At 39.1% G+C, this 15,652-nt stretch overlaps 4 protein-coding genes across 4 annotated transcripts; 3 read left to right on the top strand and 1 right to left on the bottom strand.

The window, feature by feature from the left end:
• Positions 1-911: 911 nt before the first annotated feature.
• On the top strand, positions 912-2,592 carry sclB (putative C6 transcription factor; the record flags this gene model as incomplete). The annotated part of the gene is made up of 2 exons (XM_026749993.1): positions 912-1,544; positions 1,600-2,592. 2 exons carry the CDS (start codon positions 912-914, stop codon positions 2,590-2,592), a joined length of 1,626 nt encoding a protein of 541 aa, XP_026600997.1.
• A 2,539-nt stretch (positions 2,593-5,131) lies between these two features.
• Positions 5,132-5,438, top strand: DSM5745_07976 (uncharacterized protein; the record flags this gene model as incomplete). The annotated part of the gene is made up of 2 exons (XM_026749992.1): positions 5,132-5,168; positions 5,254-5,438. The coding sequence occupies 2 exons, from the start codon at positions 5,132-5,134 to the stop codon at positions 5,436-5,438; spliced, it is 222 nt and encodes a 73-aa protein (XP_026600996.1).
• Positions 5,439-8,155: 2,717 nt separating this feature from the next.
• Positions 8,156-8,737, top strand: DSM5745_07975 (uncharacterized protein; the record flags this gene model as incomplete). Its single annotated transcript, XM_026749991.1, has 2 exons — positions 8,156-8,304; positions 8,434-8,737. The coding sequence occupies 2 exons, from the start codon at positions 8,156-8,158 to the stop codon at positions 8,735-8,737; spliced, it is 453 nt and encodes a 150-aa protein (XP_026600995.1).
• A 333-nt stretch (positions 8,738-9,070) lies between these two features.
• Positions 9,071-10,398, bottom strand: DSM5745_07974 (uncharacterized protein; the record flags this gene model as incomplete). Its single annotated transcript, XM_026749990.1, has 2 exons — positions 9,071-9,837; positions 9,903-10,398. The coding sequence occupies 2 exons, from the start codon at positions 10,396-10,398 to the stop codon at positions 9,071-9,073; spliced, it is 1,263 nt and encodes a 420-aa protein (XP_026600994.1).
• Positions 10,399-15,652: the final 5,254 nt, after the last annotated feature.

Below are 15,652 nucleotides of genomic sequence, written 5' to 3'. Positions count from 1 at the left end.
ATGAGCAATCCACATTAATTACGTACTACTCCGTAAGGTGTAAAGGCTATGCTGGTCCCAGAGTACAAAGGCAGGCATTAGGTAAGTCAGGGAGTCCTACCCGATTGAGAGTCTGGATTCTGGAGGATGAGCTATTCATCCTTTTACCCACTCCCACCTGGCCATCCCCATCAGGATCGACGCAATGGAGATCTCTCTATCGGCTGCTAGCCCAGGCGCCCGCACTGGCCATCCCCTCGCCCATTGTCATTGTCTGCAAAAGGAACTATAACCTTGCGAGAACCTGCGTCTGCCTTGAACCTCCTCCCACCCTGCTAGCCTCCAGCCCAGTACGACCGCAGGAGAATATCCATCGCATCTGCCATCGGATTCTTTGGCCTTTTTTGCTCCCAAGAACCCGACGCTAGAGGAAACTTTCCTATTCCTTTTCCCCCTCTGGACGCTGCCTATTTCTCCGGTCCCCTGGGTGTTACGGCCCTCTCCCTGTCTCTGGCCTGGACGGGGTTTTACTGGCGCCTCACTCTGTATACCGGCATTAGATTGCTTACCGTCCCCGGAGAAATAAGCCAGGAGGTTCAAGGAAGGGACGAAAACAAAAGAAAAATACGGGTTCGCAGGTAAGATACCCCAATGCGGTATTGCTTTTGGCGCCCCTTCTCCAGTGATCGCCCACCATGCTGCAATAAATCGAGCCCACCTGGGAACCATCGAAGCCATGGAACCCTGCCGTCACGATCTGATCGTCGTCTTCTATTTTGTGACTCCTCCGACTGGGATTTGCTGCTGACTGATTATAAGCTTCGCCGTCCCGACTCTGCGCTGCTGGCTCAACTATGCCTGCCAACCGAGGGTCTTTGAGTGCCGGATATGCTGCTGCCCGTCTCCAGACCACCTTTTTGTAAAGTTACCAGATGCAATCTCTCGTCCTCCCTCCCTCCTTCGTGCCAGCAGACTTTGGACACCTTCGATTCCCAGGCCCCGAGCGGCACTTGTTGAGGAGCCCTCGGTCTGCCAATGCGAGACGGTACACGCCCAGGGATTTCTCTCTCCCCTCTATGTCCAGCACCGTCCCAGCAGACGACCCGTTGGAGACTCTAGGAAATGTCAGGCGCCCTGGCCACCCGGAGCTGCCGAAGCCAGTGACTACCACCGTCACTTCTGCGGGAGCTGCTGTGACATCAGCAGTCCCACGAGTTATTCCTTCAACACTTCCAGACCATGTCACTGCTCGAGAGCCAGCGCTGCCGCGATATGTGACCGGGCCGAGTGACGAAGCCCTTCGACAGCCGCTCCACTACAGCGATACATTCTCCTCTTCACGAATTCCACCGACATTCACCGGGCAGCCAACGGCGGGACCCTCGACAGTGACATATCCGCCGGCATTTGGAGCTGGCATAACCGGAGTGCCTCGCACGTTGCCGCAGAAGACGACCCGACGTACGAAAGCTCACGTCGCATCGGCATGCGTGAACTGTAAGAAGAAGCACCTGGGTTGCGATCCGGCCCGGCCCTGCCGGAGATGCGTGTTGTCTGGAAAAGCAGTACGCAGCTGGATCATCTCTATCAGAGCCAGGGCCGATTGCTAACTGAGTTCAGGATACCTGCGTTGATGTCACGCACAAAAAGCGAGGGCGACCGCCGCTGAAAGCAGACGAAGGCTCAATTCGAACGTACGCAACGCAGATGGATCACCGGGGCGCGCCCACCGACCCAGGGCAGGCGAGACGGCCAATGCACCGCACGACGTCTTCCCGCGAACTTCGGCCCATGACTGATCTCCAGATACAACAGCAGCCTGGAATGATGGGCGGGCGTCTACCACCCGGACAACCGCAGCGATGGCCGGTAGTATATCCGCACACCATAGACCCTTCCTTGACAACGCAGCGAGCGATAGGCCATAGACGATTCTCTTCCTCCGGATCTACCCAGTCCTTGGCTTCGGTCTCACCAACGGGCTATGCGCCGATTCCCACAGGCTACAATCCAGCTCTGGCAGCTGGCCGTATGCCGCCAGGTGTTGGTGTTGGCGTTGGTAGGCCGATCCCCTATCCGAGCCCTGGAATGCACCCTACCCCATCGCCTCCGCAGTATCAGCACTACGGCGTCCCGATATCCTCGTACCCAGAAAACCCACGAGTCATGAATCGAATGCCGATGGGCGAAGCCGCCGTCCCTGCGCCAAGAGACCCTCGCGAGGGATACGCTGAGTCTCCCGTTCGACTCCCTCCGATCTACTCTTCTCCCATTCCCAATCCGCAGCCACCACCGCAGGCGTACCGAGTCAGCGATTCATACCCGGGGACGTGGTCGCCGCCGCCGCAGCAAGCCCAAGACCTTCGCCAGCGGGGATTTATAGAGCCGATATCCCCTAACAACCTGATGCGTCAGGCACAAGCCACCGCGGATGACGCACAAAGTATCCAGAACCCACTCGTGGATGAATTTTCCCTAGAGGGGCAAGCCCGGTTGGCGGCTACTCGCTCGTACGATGATCAACGGGAGCAGGCGCATGAAACAGACGAGAGCGACTCTTCGAGACCCGCGAAGCGCCGTAAGATGGCGTTGGAAAACATGGTCAACGACTGAAGCGGCTACCTAAACCAGATCATACTGGAGCTGGAGCTCCGAGAATTGACAATCTCTTACCGCATTTACCGGACAGTGTTTGTAGCCGGGCCTACAATGACTCACGATCGTGATGCATTTTTCCTTTGTTCTACGTTTGGTCATTATAACGGTTGGTCTCTGGCAGGTCAACAGGAGATGGATACTATCAGGTTGCACCTTGTTCGATTGACTGTACACTACTCTCTTTCTTCTTATTTTCTTTCCTACGCATATCTTTCTCTACCATCATCTCCTATGTCTCGGTCTCATCTTGCATCGGCGTTGGCTTTGGGTTGAGTCGTCTTCATTGCATGGCGTGCTGCATCATCTCCGGGTATATCTCTCGCAAGATTTGAGGTTTGTTTCATTGTCGGCTATAGACAGCGTTGCTTCTACTTTTCTTCTGCTTGAGAATGTACCATCATCTCATTTGCATTCTTTGCCTTTCCCTATGTTACTTAAAACGAGCTCGATTGTCTGCTATGCTTCGCTTCGCTTTCATGTTTCACTACGAGCCCTAATCATCTAGACACGATCCATACCGAATGCATTCTCTGCCTCTGTGACTTTCGCTGCAAGGCCCTTCACCGACCATTTTACCTTCGCGAACTAAGCCTTCCTACTATTGTTCCAGGGCTATTTTCCCCCTGAAGTCACATTTTCCTTGTCACTATTGCCGAATCACCATTCAATCTAGGGCATATTCACAACTACGACCACCATTCCAGCTCGATGTAACCGCCACAGTCAATGATCCCTTCACGACCCCCTTCCCTCTCCAGCGATTCGGTGGCCCGAGCGCCCTCCTCGCCGGGTATAAATATCTCGCTCTCGCCCCGGCTTGCGGGCTCTCTCCGTCTTCTGGATTCTCCCCGTCGGCGCTTTTCTCTCCTCTTCAGTCTGAGGTGGGGATGTTTGCGATCCGAGTTCGGCTAAGGCCGACTGAATACTCGCATGTCGGGTCTAGGTTCTCTCATTGATTGTGCATTGCAGGGTCTTGGGGTTGTAGGGGCGCATGTGCCCTAAGTAGGTAAGTACCTAGGTAGTCTTCGTAGTTCCTCGTAGTCTCTCGTAGTGGCTCTTTGTCCTTCAGGTTATGCATCATGCATAAACTAGGTCTAACGCTCGATAGGTGCACCTGCGTCGCATACCCTAGGCATCCGGCGTCAAAACGGAGGTCGAACCGCGAGTGGAATGCAGCCAGCCACATGAGACCTACCTCCACCTGAAGCGATGAGCAGCTGGATGACAGCGAGGGTCGCTCGCCTTGCGCTCTCCGTCAGACACGAACACTTTGATGCACGCCTTATTCATCTCACGTGTCAGAGGACGTGTCCTTGCTCCCCAGTTTGACAGGCATGCCGTTCGCCAAGTTGGAGGCGCGTGCCAACTGCTTCTCGAGAGAAAAGCGCAACAACTGTTCGCTTTGTAAGTCCGTTCCAGCAAAAGCCTACACTTGGTCCGGGACATGGTGCTAATGATCTCGGCTGGGTATACCTTGGCCTACGTGGAGTTCAAATCCCCGTGAGTACCCCCGGTGCCCCCTCGCTGGCCGTGCCGGTGCCATTTCGATAGCATTCCAAGCTTGGCAACATCAGTCAGTCCCGGGACTTCTACGGCCGGTCCTGCCCGCTGGATGACAGACACGAACAATCCCAGAAGTGTTGGGCCGAGCAAGCTTTTCTCGATGCAGAACATGTATAAGATAGGACGTCTCGGTGGAAGGTGTCTCGAGAGCGGTCGTGCATCTTGATTGCCGACCAGGGAACATACGACGAGATCCTTCAAGGAGAAGAGCATGCCCGGGTGAAGCTCATGCTTCATCGTCCCTTCAGTTCAATTGATGACCTACAACGGCGGGCCGCGGGAGACAACACAAACGCCTGGCTAGCCCTAAAGCCCAGCTTTGTTCGGCCATGCTTGAGAGGATAAGTTCCTTATCTTTGGAATCGTGGATGGCCTCAAGATTACGGTCTGCGAAGGTCTGCGATGGTATCCGAGATCAGCAGTTGGGTGATTACGATAATACCCATATGATTTTAACCAGGATGGAAAAAGGCTCCCCGAGTACCATCAGGACCAGCTTTCCAGATCTGGTATCGAGTTCAAAGACCCGAACACTAACAATCCGCGGGCTACCGGCAATCCTCAAGGCCATGGGCTCACCAGTGGACCAGGAATCTTCCTGTTGGGGCTGTATCTCTCGACGTTCGGTGATATTAATGGGTTTTCGTACCGATATCTTCTCACCCAACCTAGCTGCTTGCCTTGTCCAGGCTCATCAAGCACACAATAGAACTGCATATCTCGCATGGATGGGAAAGTTGAAGAACCACCGGGACGAGCCATGCCACTTGCTTGGCTCCATTACACCAATACAGTACTAGGCTAGCAACCCCAGCCCCTACCCATCAGGATCCTGTTCGGTTCTAAGCCTATCCTCGCTTATGACATATATCGTTTGTTGGGGTGCGAGTTCAAGACGCCATGGGTCGAAGATCATTACGTGAAAACAATCATGTTCTGGGGTGATGACGCGCTCGGGAGAGCACTTGGTAAGTCCGTCACTTTCCCTTCTACCTCTTTCGTTTTCAGGGTGAGTGTTATATCTTATATTTAGTGTACTGACCCCAGTCACAGGGCAGGCCAGCTGCATGCTGAAGGCAAAGCTATGCATAGCTTTATTGATTTCCACATACGACGAAGCCATTTTCCTAAAGCAGGAGAAGGCTCGTCCTGTGTGCTCGGTGTGCTGGGCGCAACGAGACCTGCTTGCCCGTGGGTTCTCCTCGTCTAGCTACTATCTCCATGATATGGTGGTCTAGGGAAGAAGCTACGGTCGACGAACTCGGTCCCCTTGTCAAGGGCAAGCGGTATTGCAAGTCAGGAAGGACAACGGGGCACAAGGCATCTCGAAGAGGGAGAAACATGAAATGACTCTCCTTGTGAACTTGGTGGAGCATCTAGAGAACGAGGACGACATTATGCGTGGATGGAACACCCCAGACATGCCAGAGATCAACAAATGGTATAATTCTAGAGAGATAGAGGATATTAAAGCTCCACAGGCACCGTCGGAGCGTGCCCTACATTATCCTACGTCTTTACCAGCTCGTACTCGATCCGACCAGCCCGCGCCTCGGTCTATGCCTCCGACTGCTTCCCAATCTTTGCTCAAATCTTATTTTTAATTTTTTCAATTTTAGTAATCTTTGGGCAGCCCCTAATATTTTTTTTTATTTTTATAAATTTTAATAAAAAAATAAATAATAGTATACCTATTAGTAAAGTAGCTATAAAAATATTAGTATTATCAAAATTTATTTAAAATAATTAAAAAGTACTTTTTATAGGTTAACAAAAACTTACTAATATAGTTTTTAATCTTATAATAAGTCTTCCTAAAAAATAAGTATATTATTTTATTATTTTATAAATAATTAATTTTAAACTCCTTTTTAGGAATATATATAAGGTTAAAAAAGTTAAAAATTAAAAAATTAAAAATAATTTAAAAGTACTTTTAACTTTTATTTTTTAATAATAATAATTTTACTTACCTTTAGTTTAAGGTCTAGTATAACTACTTTTTTATTTAAAATTTTTAAATACTTTTATAAATAGTCTAGGCTTAAATTAGTTATAAAAATAAATTATAAAGTAATTTTTATTATTTATTTTTTTAGTATAGTAATAAATATATTATAATAAAATAAAAAAGTAGAAAAAATAAAAACGGATAAAAAAAGGTAAAAAAGGTTTTAATTAAGATTTTTTAATAATTTAAAATATTTTTTATTTAAGAAAAATAATATAAGGGATTAAGGCCTTATTAGTATTAATAACTATTATATTTGTATTATAATTAAAATTATAAGTAAAGTTTAAAGGTAAGCTTAGGTAAGCTAAGCCGCTAGGTTATGTAACTAAACTAGTTATGGTGACCAGTAGACAAGTTGGGCCGAGCTGTTCTCTGGCTGTAAACCACACGCCTAATGAACTGGATGACTTTCTTAGCGCGACTAAGCAAACTAGATAATTTTTTAATAAACCGCTGTTTTAGCCTTATTATATAACTTACCTAGTAATTTACTAGTAAAATTATTTTTTCAGGCTTAACCCTAGCTAAACAAAATAATACCCTTATTTTATAAAATTAATTTTTTTATAATTTTAACTAAACTAAGTATTTTAAAACTATTTTAAATATTTAAAAGTTATATTTATATTAATAAAATACAAGAATTTTATTAATTAATTTAAAAAAGGGTAATTATTTAAAATAAATAACTTTACACGCGCTGCGCGCCCGCGCGAAGTATTTTACTACTAAGTTAAGCCTAATTAAAAAATAATAATAGGTTAATAGAGAGGTTCTGCCACGGGAGCGCTCGGCGCAACTTGTTAAATTTATAGTGCCGGCAGTTCTAAATTAGGTAATTTTACGTAACCCCTGGCACGGCGCACTAAAAGGTACTAAGATAGGATAGATAAAAAAAGGCCAATTATAAGCTTTATAATAAGGGTACCCATAGTACTAAGCCTAGTTAAAAGGCCGCTAAGCCTAGTTAAAAAGCCACTAAACCCTTTAAAATTAAGCACACGGTGTGCTTAACAAGCACACCGTGTGCTTAATTTTTAGCCTACATTTTTACCGCCTACTGGTTTAAATCCGCGCTAACCTAATAAAATTAAGCACACTGCTATGCCTACGTGGCAGAACCTCTCTAATTATGTTAGCACCCGCTTTTAATTAGGGTTCCGCTTTATAAAACCCTGTTAAATAGTTGAATTACCCTGTTGAAAAAGACTAACTCGTTTACAGTGGATTGATCCCCCGTTTCAGGACTTTAGCGCTTCGGCCTCTCCCGCTGCCAAGGAACCGGCGTTCCTTGAGACACCTTGCGTGGGCTCCAAGGAGGTACAGCATTAGCTAAGGCATGTATTTTTGCTTTGTAGTTGCCTGGCACTGTTTCAGTCTTCGAATTTCGAGAGCGTATTTATACTCGAAGGTGGGCATAATATCCAGTTGAGCAACAAATTGCACCGGTCCACCATGTTCTTTCCATTGCTGCGGTCGAATGCTTTGTATGCTATAAAACTCCCTATCTACAACCTATCAAGTTAATTTGAAGCCAGGTATATGAAACCCGGTAGGGAAAACGGGAATGTGATCGAGGGCTTTATCGCTTGGTTACTCTATAAATAACTAAGTCTGGTCGCTGCATTGGGAGGAGCGGTTCAATGTTTGGACGCAATTTTAGCGCCGAGAATTAATAGGCACGCTTAACTTGACTTCACCAACGAAATGATTTCGGTTTCTATACTTAGATATCTAGCCGCCCACTCACCATACTAAATTGTCGTTTTGAGCGCCAAAAGAGAGGCGTGATCAGCCATGCAAGTTCTCCAGCAAGGAGATATAAAGAGGTAATAAGCTGCCTTCGACAGAATATGACTTTCGGTATTATTCACTACATCCCAAGGTCTCTTGGTCTGAAGCCTCCCAAGCTATATATACACTTTTTTGCCTTTGAACAATATGGCTGGTGCTAGAGAGGGTGTCAATTTTGTTAGAATCTTCTTCTACGGTGGAAACACTATCAGTGCCGAACGCAAAAGGAGCTTAGTAGCCCTAGCCTATGCGACAGCACGGGATCAACTACTGGCCCCCAAAGCAATTTTGATTCGGTGAGTCGTCAGGTACCCGAAGGTCGCTATCACGCTTTGTCCACTCTTTTTATCTTGATACATATAAGCACTACCATTACTTCAAATGTATATCTCGTCATAATTATATGCTAACTAGTTTCCTATTAGTTCCGACATGCACAATACCACCACCAACAACGGCAGGCATGTCGTAGATCCTAAAGGCTGGCATGGAACCTTCGCCTTCAAGGGTAGCGATCAGCTTCTCCGTGAATACCATGTGGCATCACACGGTTATACCGATGGTAAAGAGGACTTTGCTCTTAAGGAAGCTACTCATACCTCAGAGAAGGCGGACAGCACTCGTCGTGGCGGGCCGCGGTCCGATAAGATTGTTTGGCCAGCCGAAGAGTTCCTTGAAGAATATAAAGGCAGTCCTATCGGCTACTCACACCTACCAGTTCAAGGGTAGCTGCTAAGTAGTAGCTTGTGTTGAATTACGGGGCTCGTGGCTCTCTGTTGCGCAAGGAATTTGCTACAATCCAGACGTTACACATGGACTTTTACTCTAGGGGTTTCGATATCGATGTTCAGGATCTTCATGCTTATGGTGGTTGTATGCTACTGGAGGGAATTTTAATGCACCAAGCTGGCATTCTAGGCTATATGGGCCCTCATCGAGAGGCCAATTTCTTATCAAATGCGGCAGGGCATGTAGTCTTCGAGATATGGCTATATATAAGCATGATGGACGCTCTGAATCCATTTATAAACTTCCCATTTTCACCTGCTGTAATCAAAGTGACTAGATTTGGCTCCGCTCGTAATCAGGCAATGCCCATTTGACCATCCACTCCGACTTTAGCACCTCTTCAGCTGTCGGTCGCTCTTTTGGCCGGAACGACAGCATTCGCTGCATCAAATGCAGAAACGCAGCTTTCTCGCTTTCCTCCATCTCGTCCCCTAATTTCCGTCTCCACTTCTGCACACCGACCTCAAATGACTCCTGAAGCGGAGGCCATCTATTTTCCCTGTGGGATTCTGTTGGATGCCCATCCTCATCAAAAAATCGCGGTCGTCCTTCCCAACGCCGCCACCACTCCGAAGGCATAGGTCCAAGTACATCGACATGTTGAGAGACTATCTCATCCTCATGCACGAAATCGGTGCTAAAAATAGCTTTCATTCCGATGACCTCCCAGATTGCCGTAGCCAGACTCCAGATATCTGAGGGATATGCGAGGCGGGTTTGCGGTTCGAATTTGGCTTCTGGAGCTCGAAAAGCGGGTGGCGTGTGGCAGTCTTGCCCAAGACGATCTTCTGAAGAGGGTGAAAACGCCTCACCAAAGTCACTAAGAAGCGGGTGCGCGTCGGATAGTGAGAACTCTTCTGCATATTTTCCTAAGAACAGCGGCACAACTGCCTTGGCAGGCACATTAGGGGGTAATGGCTCCCCGTCACATCGTGTGACGGGGACTGTCTCCGGTTCACCGTACTTGTCATAAAGCTGCTTGATGGAAAGATCATCGAAACTTGATGGGAGCTTGACCAAAACATTGCCAAGGTGTATATCTAGATCAGCGATTTGCGAGCGTCAGCTTACAGGTCAAACGCACGTAGATATCGTGATCGCAAACCTCCGTGAACGTAGCCTTGAGAATGTGTATAAGCAACGGCCTGTGTAAGTCCGTATGACAGTGCTCGAGCAACTCTGAGGGAGAAAAGGCGGCTAAAGGAGATCTCCCTGAGATTGCATTGTGCAGGGGTCACCGTGTAGCATGTATGTCTTCCATTAGGACCTTGCACTTCGAATTCATCTAGGAAAACAGGGACTAAACCATGCCCGGGGTGTGCGGGTGAGGACGACGGGGGAGAAGACAGAGACTTAAGGACTTTTGTCTCGCGCGGAAGCGAGTCTGCTATATTGACCTTGACTGCAACATATCGCTTCAGATGGGTATCCAGGGCAAGCCAAACCGTCGAATAGCCCCCAAAGCCAAGTTTATCTGCAATGTGGTATCTGTCATTTAGCACGTCCCCAATCTTGATGGGATGATAACCCCCAGGCTGATATTTTTCGAGTGTCTCTACACCCTTAATCCAGTTGTACTCGATGCGATGGTTCTCAGCCATTATGGAGCCCCACCGCGCGAAGTATCCCGATCTGGGCTGTCGCGGGCGGGAAAGGGATTGGAAAAATGGAATTGAAGGTGGACGTGAGTTCGCCAATATACCAAGTGGCACAGGATTTGTAAATATTTTCGAGCAGCCAGTCATGGTATGCTGGCGTGGTTGTTCAAAGATATTGCTGGAAGCGCTCTGGGAGCATGAACAAAGGTCATGGCAAGGTTCACAGTGAGACGTGGTTAGTTAGTTAAGCTAGCTCCATTGTCATGTGACGCATACACATCACATAACATAGTTACCTAGTTAGTTATTAGCCACGGAGTAACCTTGGAAAATATTATTATTTTTTATTATAAATATTATTATTATAATATGGTAGCATGCTATCCAGGCTATAAATACCTAATTTTATAATTATTTAAATTAAAAATTTTATGCTAATTTAATTTAAGGCCTATTATTTTTTTTAACTTTTTTTATTACTTTTTTTAATAGCTACATGGGCTTAAATTAATAAATTATTAAAAATTTATATTTTACTAAATATAATTTAAATTAAAAGCTTTATAACCATAGTTTTAAAGGCTTTGAATAAAAATTACTAATAATTATAAGTTAAATAACTTTATTATTTTTTTAGGAAAATAAAAAGGTAGTTAATATTATTTATTATAACCTTTTTAAACTTTTTTGATTTTTATAATATTATAAATTAGGTTATAAACCACCTAGTAGCAAGAAAACTTTTATAATATATTTTTTTATAAATTAATAATTTTAATATTTTACTTTTTTAATAATTATAGCTATTTATTATTTTAGTAATAATTTTAATTTTTTTTATTATTATAATACCCTCCGCCGCACCTGCCTTAAAATAATTAATAAAAATAATAATTTTTTTATTATATTTTTTTTACTTTACTTAGTGTCAACGTTGGCCACTGACGGCACACTAATACTGCCGTCGGACACCGCCTTGACCCCTTTTCTTTATTTAATGTAGCTAGCCTTTTACGAGATAATTAATAATATCATAAATTCTTTTTAAACCGTTAAAAGTATAACAATGGTAGCATGTCCTTTAATATAACTAGTTAAGTAAATAACTTAATATTTTAATTAGGTATTTTAATTAAGATTAGGCCAAGAGGCACTAATTAAGTAATTTTTAGCGCCCGGGAGGCCTGGTAGTACTTTCTCTAAACCTTTACTTTTATTTATTTATATTATTATTTACTTGTTTATTTAGTTATTTTTTATTAAGTTAAATAACTAATTAAACTTTTAAATTCCTAAAAATTAACTATATCTAGCAACTAGCTAATAGCTATTTTTTTTAACTAACTAATAAATTTAGTAAACTTGCTTTTTTAATTCTCTCTCTACAACTTTTTTACCTTTTACTTATTTATTAAAAAATTATTAAACTCTTAAACTCCTATTTACTATTTATATATATTAGTTAACCGGCAAGCGTTTTCTTTTTTTTGCCTTTTAAATAATAATTATAGCTAACATAAAGGGGGCCCAAACTAACTAGAATAATTTTTAGTAATATTAGCCCATTAATTAAAAACCTTTTAATAGGTGGGATAGTAGTATACTAGGAAGTTTAATTAAAAAACTATTTTTTTATTAATTTTATAATACACTATACGGCTGTACTATTTCTTACTTAGTATACTTACCCCCTGGTATAAAATATTAACTAGTTAGTTTTTTACTAGGCTATAAAAGATCTCTTATCTCTTGGCTAAAGGATGGGAAATATATAAATTAGTAAGTAAAAAGTATAAAAAATTATTTATCCCGTGTCTATAAATTTATTCTTGCTAAAATTAAAGTAACCTTTAGGCTAAATACAGGCAAGCTTATTAATATATATTAATAATATTATTACTCCGGAATTAACCTCTAGCCTGGAATTAATTAAGCAGGAATAAGTCTTTATAATTAAAAACTATAATTTAATAGTTATATAACCACTTGCTAGTAATACTAGCTAGCTAATTAATTTTAATACTAGTAAATATTTTATATACCTAATTTTTACCTTTACCACTAATATTTTTTTATTTTTTAGGCTATTTATAGGTTTATTTACTTTTTTAGCTATTACTTTTTAACCTAGCTTATTTACACTATTTTAGCCTACCTAAACTACTAGCTTATTTATATTTTTAACTAAACTAATTAGGTAATAGTTAAACACTTTAGCTACTTATAATTTAGTAAGCTAGTAAACTTAACTAATTACTAGCTAATATTTTTAGTATTATTTAAAATAAGTAGTAATAAAATTAATTATAAAACCTAGGCGTTCCCTTGTCTTATTAATTATAAAAAAAGGGGATAGTATAATTAATATTAATATTAATACTAATACTAGTTCTTAAATCCATAACATAAATTTATAAATAAATCTAGATTCTTAATAATATTTTTAATAGCCTTTTTAACAGCCTCCTTAACTACCTTTTTAATAACCTTTTAACTCCGGCTTATAATAGGTAAATTAGTAACCTTTTAACTCTGGTTTATAACAGGTAAATTAGTAATTTTTTAATTTTAAACCTTTTAATCCTGGTTTTTAACAGGTAAATTAGCTGCCTTTTAATTTTAGTCTTTAACAGGTAAATAATCTAATAGCTACAGACTTTAAATTAATTTTATAACAGGAATTAAATAGCTATTTAAAAATTATTAATAATAGTTAAGCCGCTTTTAAAAACAGACTAAAAAAGAACTTTAAAATTTTTTAAAAAAATAACTAAGTAATAAATAACTAAACTAATAAAACACGGGAATTAAAGAACGCATATAGGCAAAACCTTAAAAATATATACAAAGTTTTTAGCCTAGCCTAATAGCCGGAACCTTATTTTAAAAGGCTAGAGGCTTATCTACAAGTGCCTTAAAAATAGGATCCAGAACCAGAACCCCTAGATCCTTCTTACTAAAACTAAAAAAATATAAAAAGGGGGCGCAAATATAAAAAAGGTAATTTATTTTACTAGCTAATAAACTAAGACTAATTTTTTTAAAAAAAAAGTTTTAGCCTGGTAAAGCTGCACTAGGAAGATATTATTAAAAAATAAAAAATATTAATTACTTTTAGCTTAATAAAGTTAATAATAAAAATTTATTAATAAAAAAGCGCGGGTTAAAGACCTTTTATAAAAATATATATATTTTTATAAATTATATTTTTAATATGGCAATTTTTAAGGGAAAAGCGGTTATTAAAGTTAATATTTATAATTATTTAAAAGATATTGCTTTAAAATAGTATATTATAAAATTATTTTAGGTAAATAAATAAGAGCTATAAATTTTTTTTTAAAGTAGGAATAGGTTACTAAGCTTATTAAATACTTTAAACTTTAATTAGTTAAGGTAATAACTTATTTTTTAAAAAATAAGTTATGGTTTTATAAATATTTAAGCTAGTAAAACTTTTTGTTTTTTTATATAAAAGTTTTTAAAAAATATAAAGTTAATAAATATTAGTAATATATTTAATTAACTAACCCTAGCTTAAAGTAAACTAAATAGTATATTATATTAAAAAATTAATAAACTAACATGCCGCACAATAATAGCAGACTTTTTAAATATTTTTAACTTTAAATTTAATATTTAAAAAGATATTATTAAATTACAAGATAGTAAGTAAAAAAATAAATTAAAATTTAAAAAACCCTATTATACTTTTTATTAAGTTAACTAGCGCCCTTAAAAAATATAACCCTAGATATATATATAAGTATACTAGGCGCGACTAAACTATGTTTAACCGCTTTAACTACTTTAACCTTTGCCTTTACTACTATAAATAATACCTTGGACGCTGGTTTACTAGTAAAAACCATAAAATTTACCGCCTGTTTTTAATTAAGCTACCTAAAAATTTAAAAGAAATAAGTATCCCGCAAGAAATAATAAAAATAATAAAAATAAAGATTAAAAAGACTTTAATAATCAATGCTAACAAGGGCCTGGTAAATAGCTATAAAATTAATATAAGATCTTTTTAGCTTAATTTACTTTTACTTTTTAATTATAATTACAAGTATACTATATTAATTTAAATACTAGCACCCTTTATGCCCAGGTTATTATGCTAGTAACTTTATTATTTACTTATTATAATAACTTAATAACTATACCTTTCCTGTTTAAAACTTTATTAGCCGCTTACTTTAAAAAACTAATTAAAACTTTATTAATAACTTACTTTAAAAAGCTATCCAAAGATTAGTACCCAAAGAAATATACTAAAATTAAAAGCTTAAAAAACTTAAATTTTTTAAATATTAATAAAAACTAAGTTATGCTAGCTAGTACTATAATAGCTATATATTATAAGTATAATAAAAAATTTAACTTTTAAAATACTTTATTTACCTATCTTAAAATATATAAAAAGTAAAATTACTTAGCTACTTTACTAGTAAATACCAAAGTTTTACTTATTATAAAATTAAAAATATTAGCCAAAACCAGCATAAAAAATAAACTATGTTAATTATAAAAATATTTAATTATTTTTTAAGTATTAACTTAAAGGTAAAAATAAATAAGGTTTACCTAGATACTAAATATATTAAAACCTTAATTAACTATTAAATAGTATAAGATTTAGGCCTAACTTTAAAATTAGCTAAATATATATTAATATTTAGTATTAGTTCTTTTTACTAAATAAATAAAATAATATCCTTTAATACTTATTTACCTAGCTAGGTTAATAATTAGCTAGTATTAAAAAAGATTCTTATAACTATATATATTATTAAAAACTTATTAATAAAGCTACTTATTAGCAATAACACGTTAGGTCTAAAAGGTTTTAAAATTAATTTTTAAACCTAGAAGGAACAGGTACATGCTTATTAAAATTTAATTTTTTTTTTTTAAATTTAAGTAAAACCTAATAAAGTATATTTAGTACTTATATAATTTACTAGTTAAGTAACTTTATAACCTTATTATAAAAATTATTTACTAGTAATAGTAAAAAGCCGCTTTTTATTAATAAAAATTTCTTTTTAAATTAAGCAACTAACTGGGCTATATACTATTTACTTAATTAATTAACTTTTTTTTTATAAGTTAAGATTAAAAACTATTTTTTTAGCTTATTATTATTAGCTATTAAATAAGACTAGGTTATTTTTTAAACACGGACTTTTTAATAATAGCATAAATYAATAATAAAAACACTTATTTAGCAAAATTTAATCTAGCTACTTAA

The sequence above is a fragment of the Aspergillus mulundensis genome (assembly GCF_003369625.1).
Source record: "Aspergillus mulundensis strain DSM 5745 chromosome Unknown scaffold_9, whole genome shotgun sequence".
In the NCBI taxonomy this organism is placed as follows: Eukaryota; Fungi; Ascomycota; class Eurotiomycetes; order Eurotiales; family Aspergillaceae; genus Aspergillus; species Aspergillus mulundensis.
The sequence above is the reverse complement of the archived record's forward strand: the minus strand, read 5'-3'. Positions and strand labels throughout refer to the sequence as shown.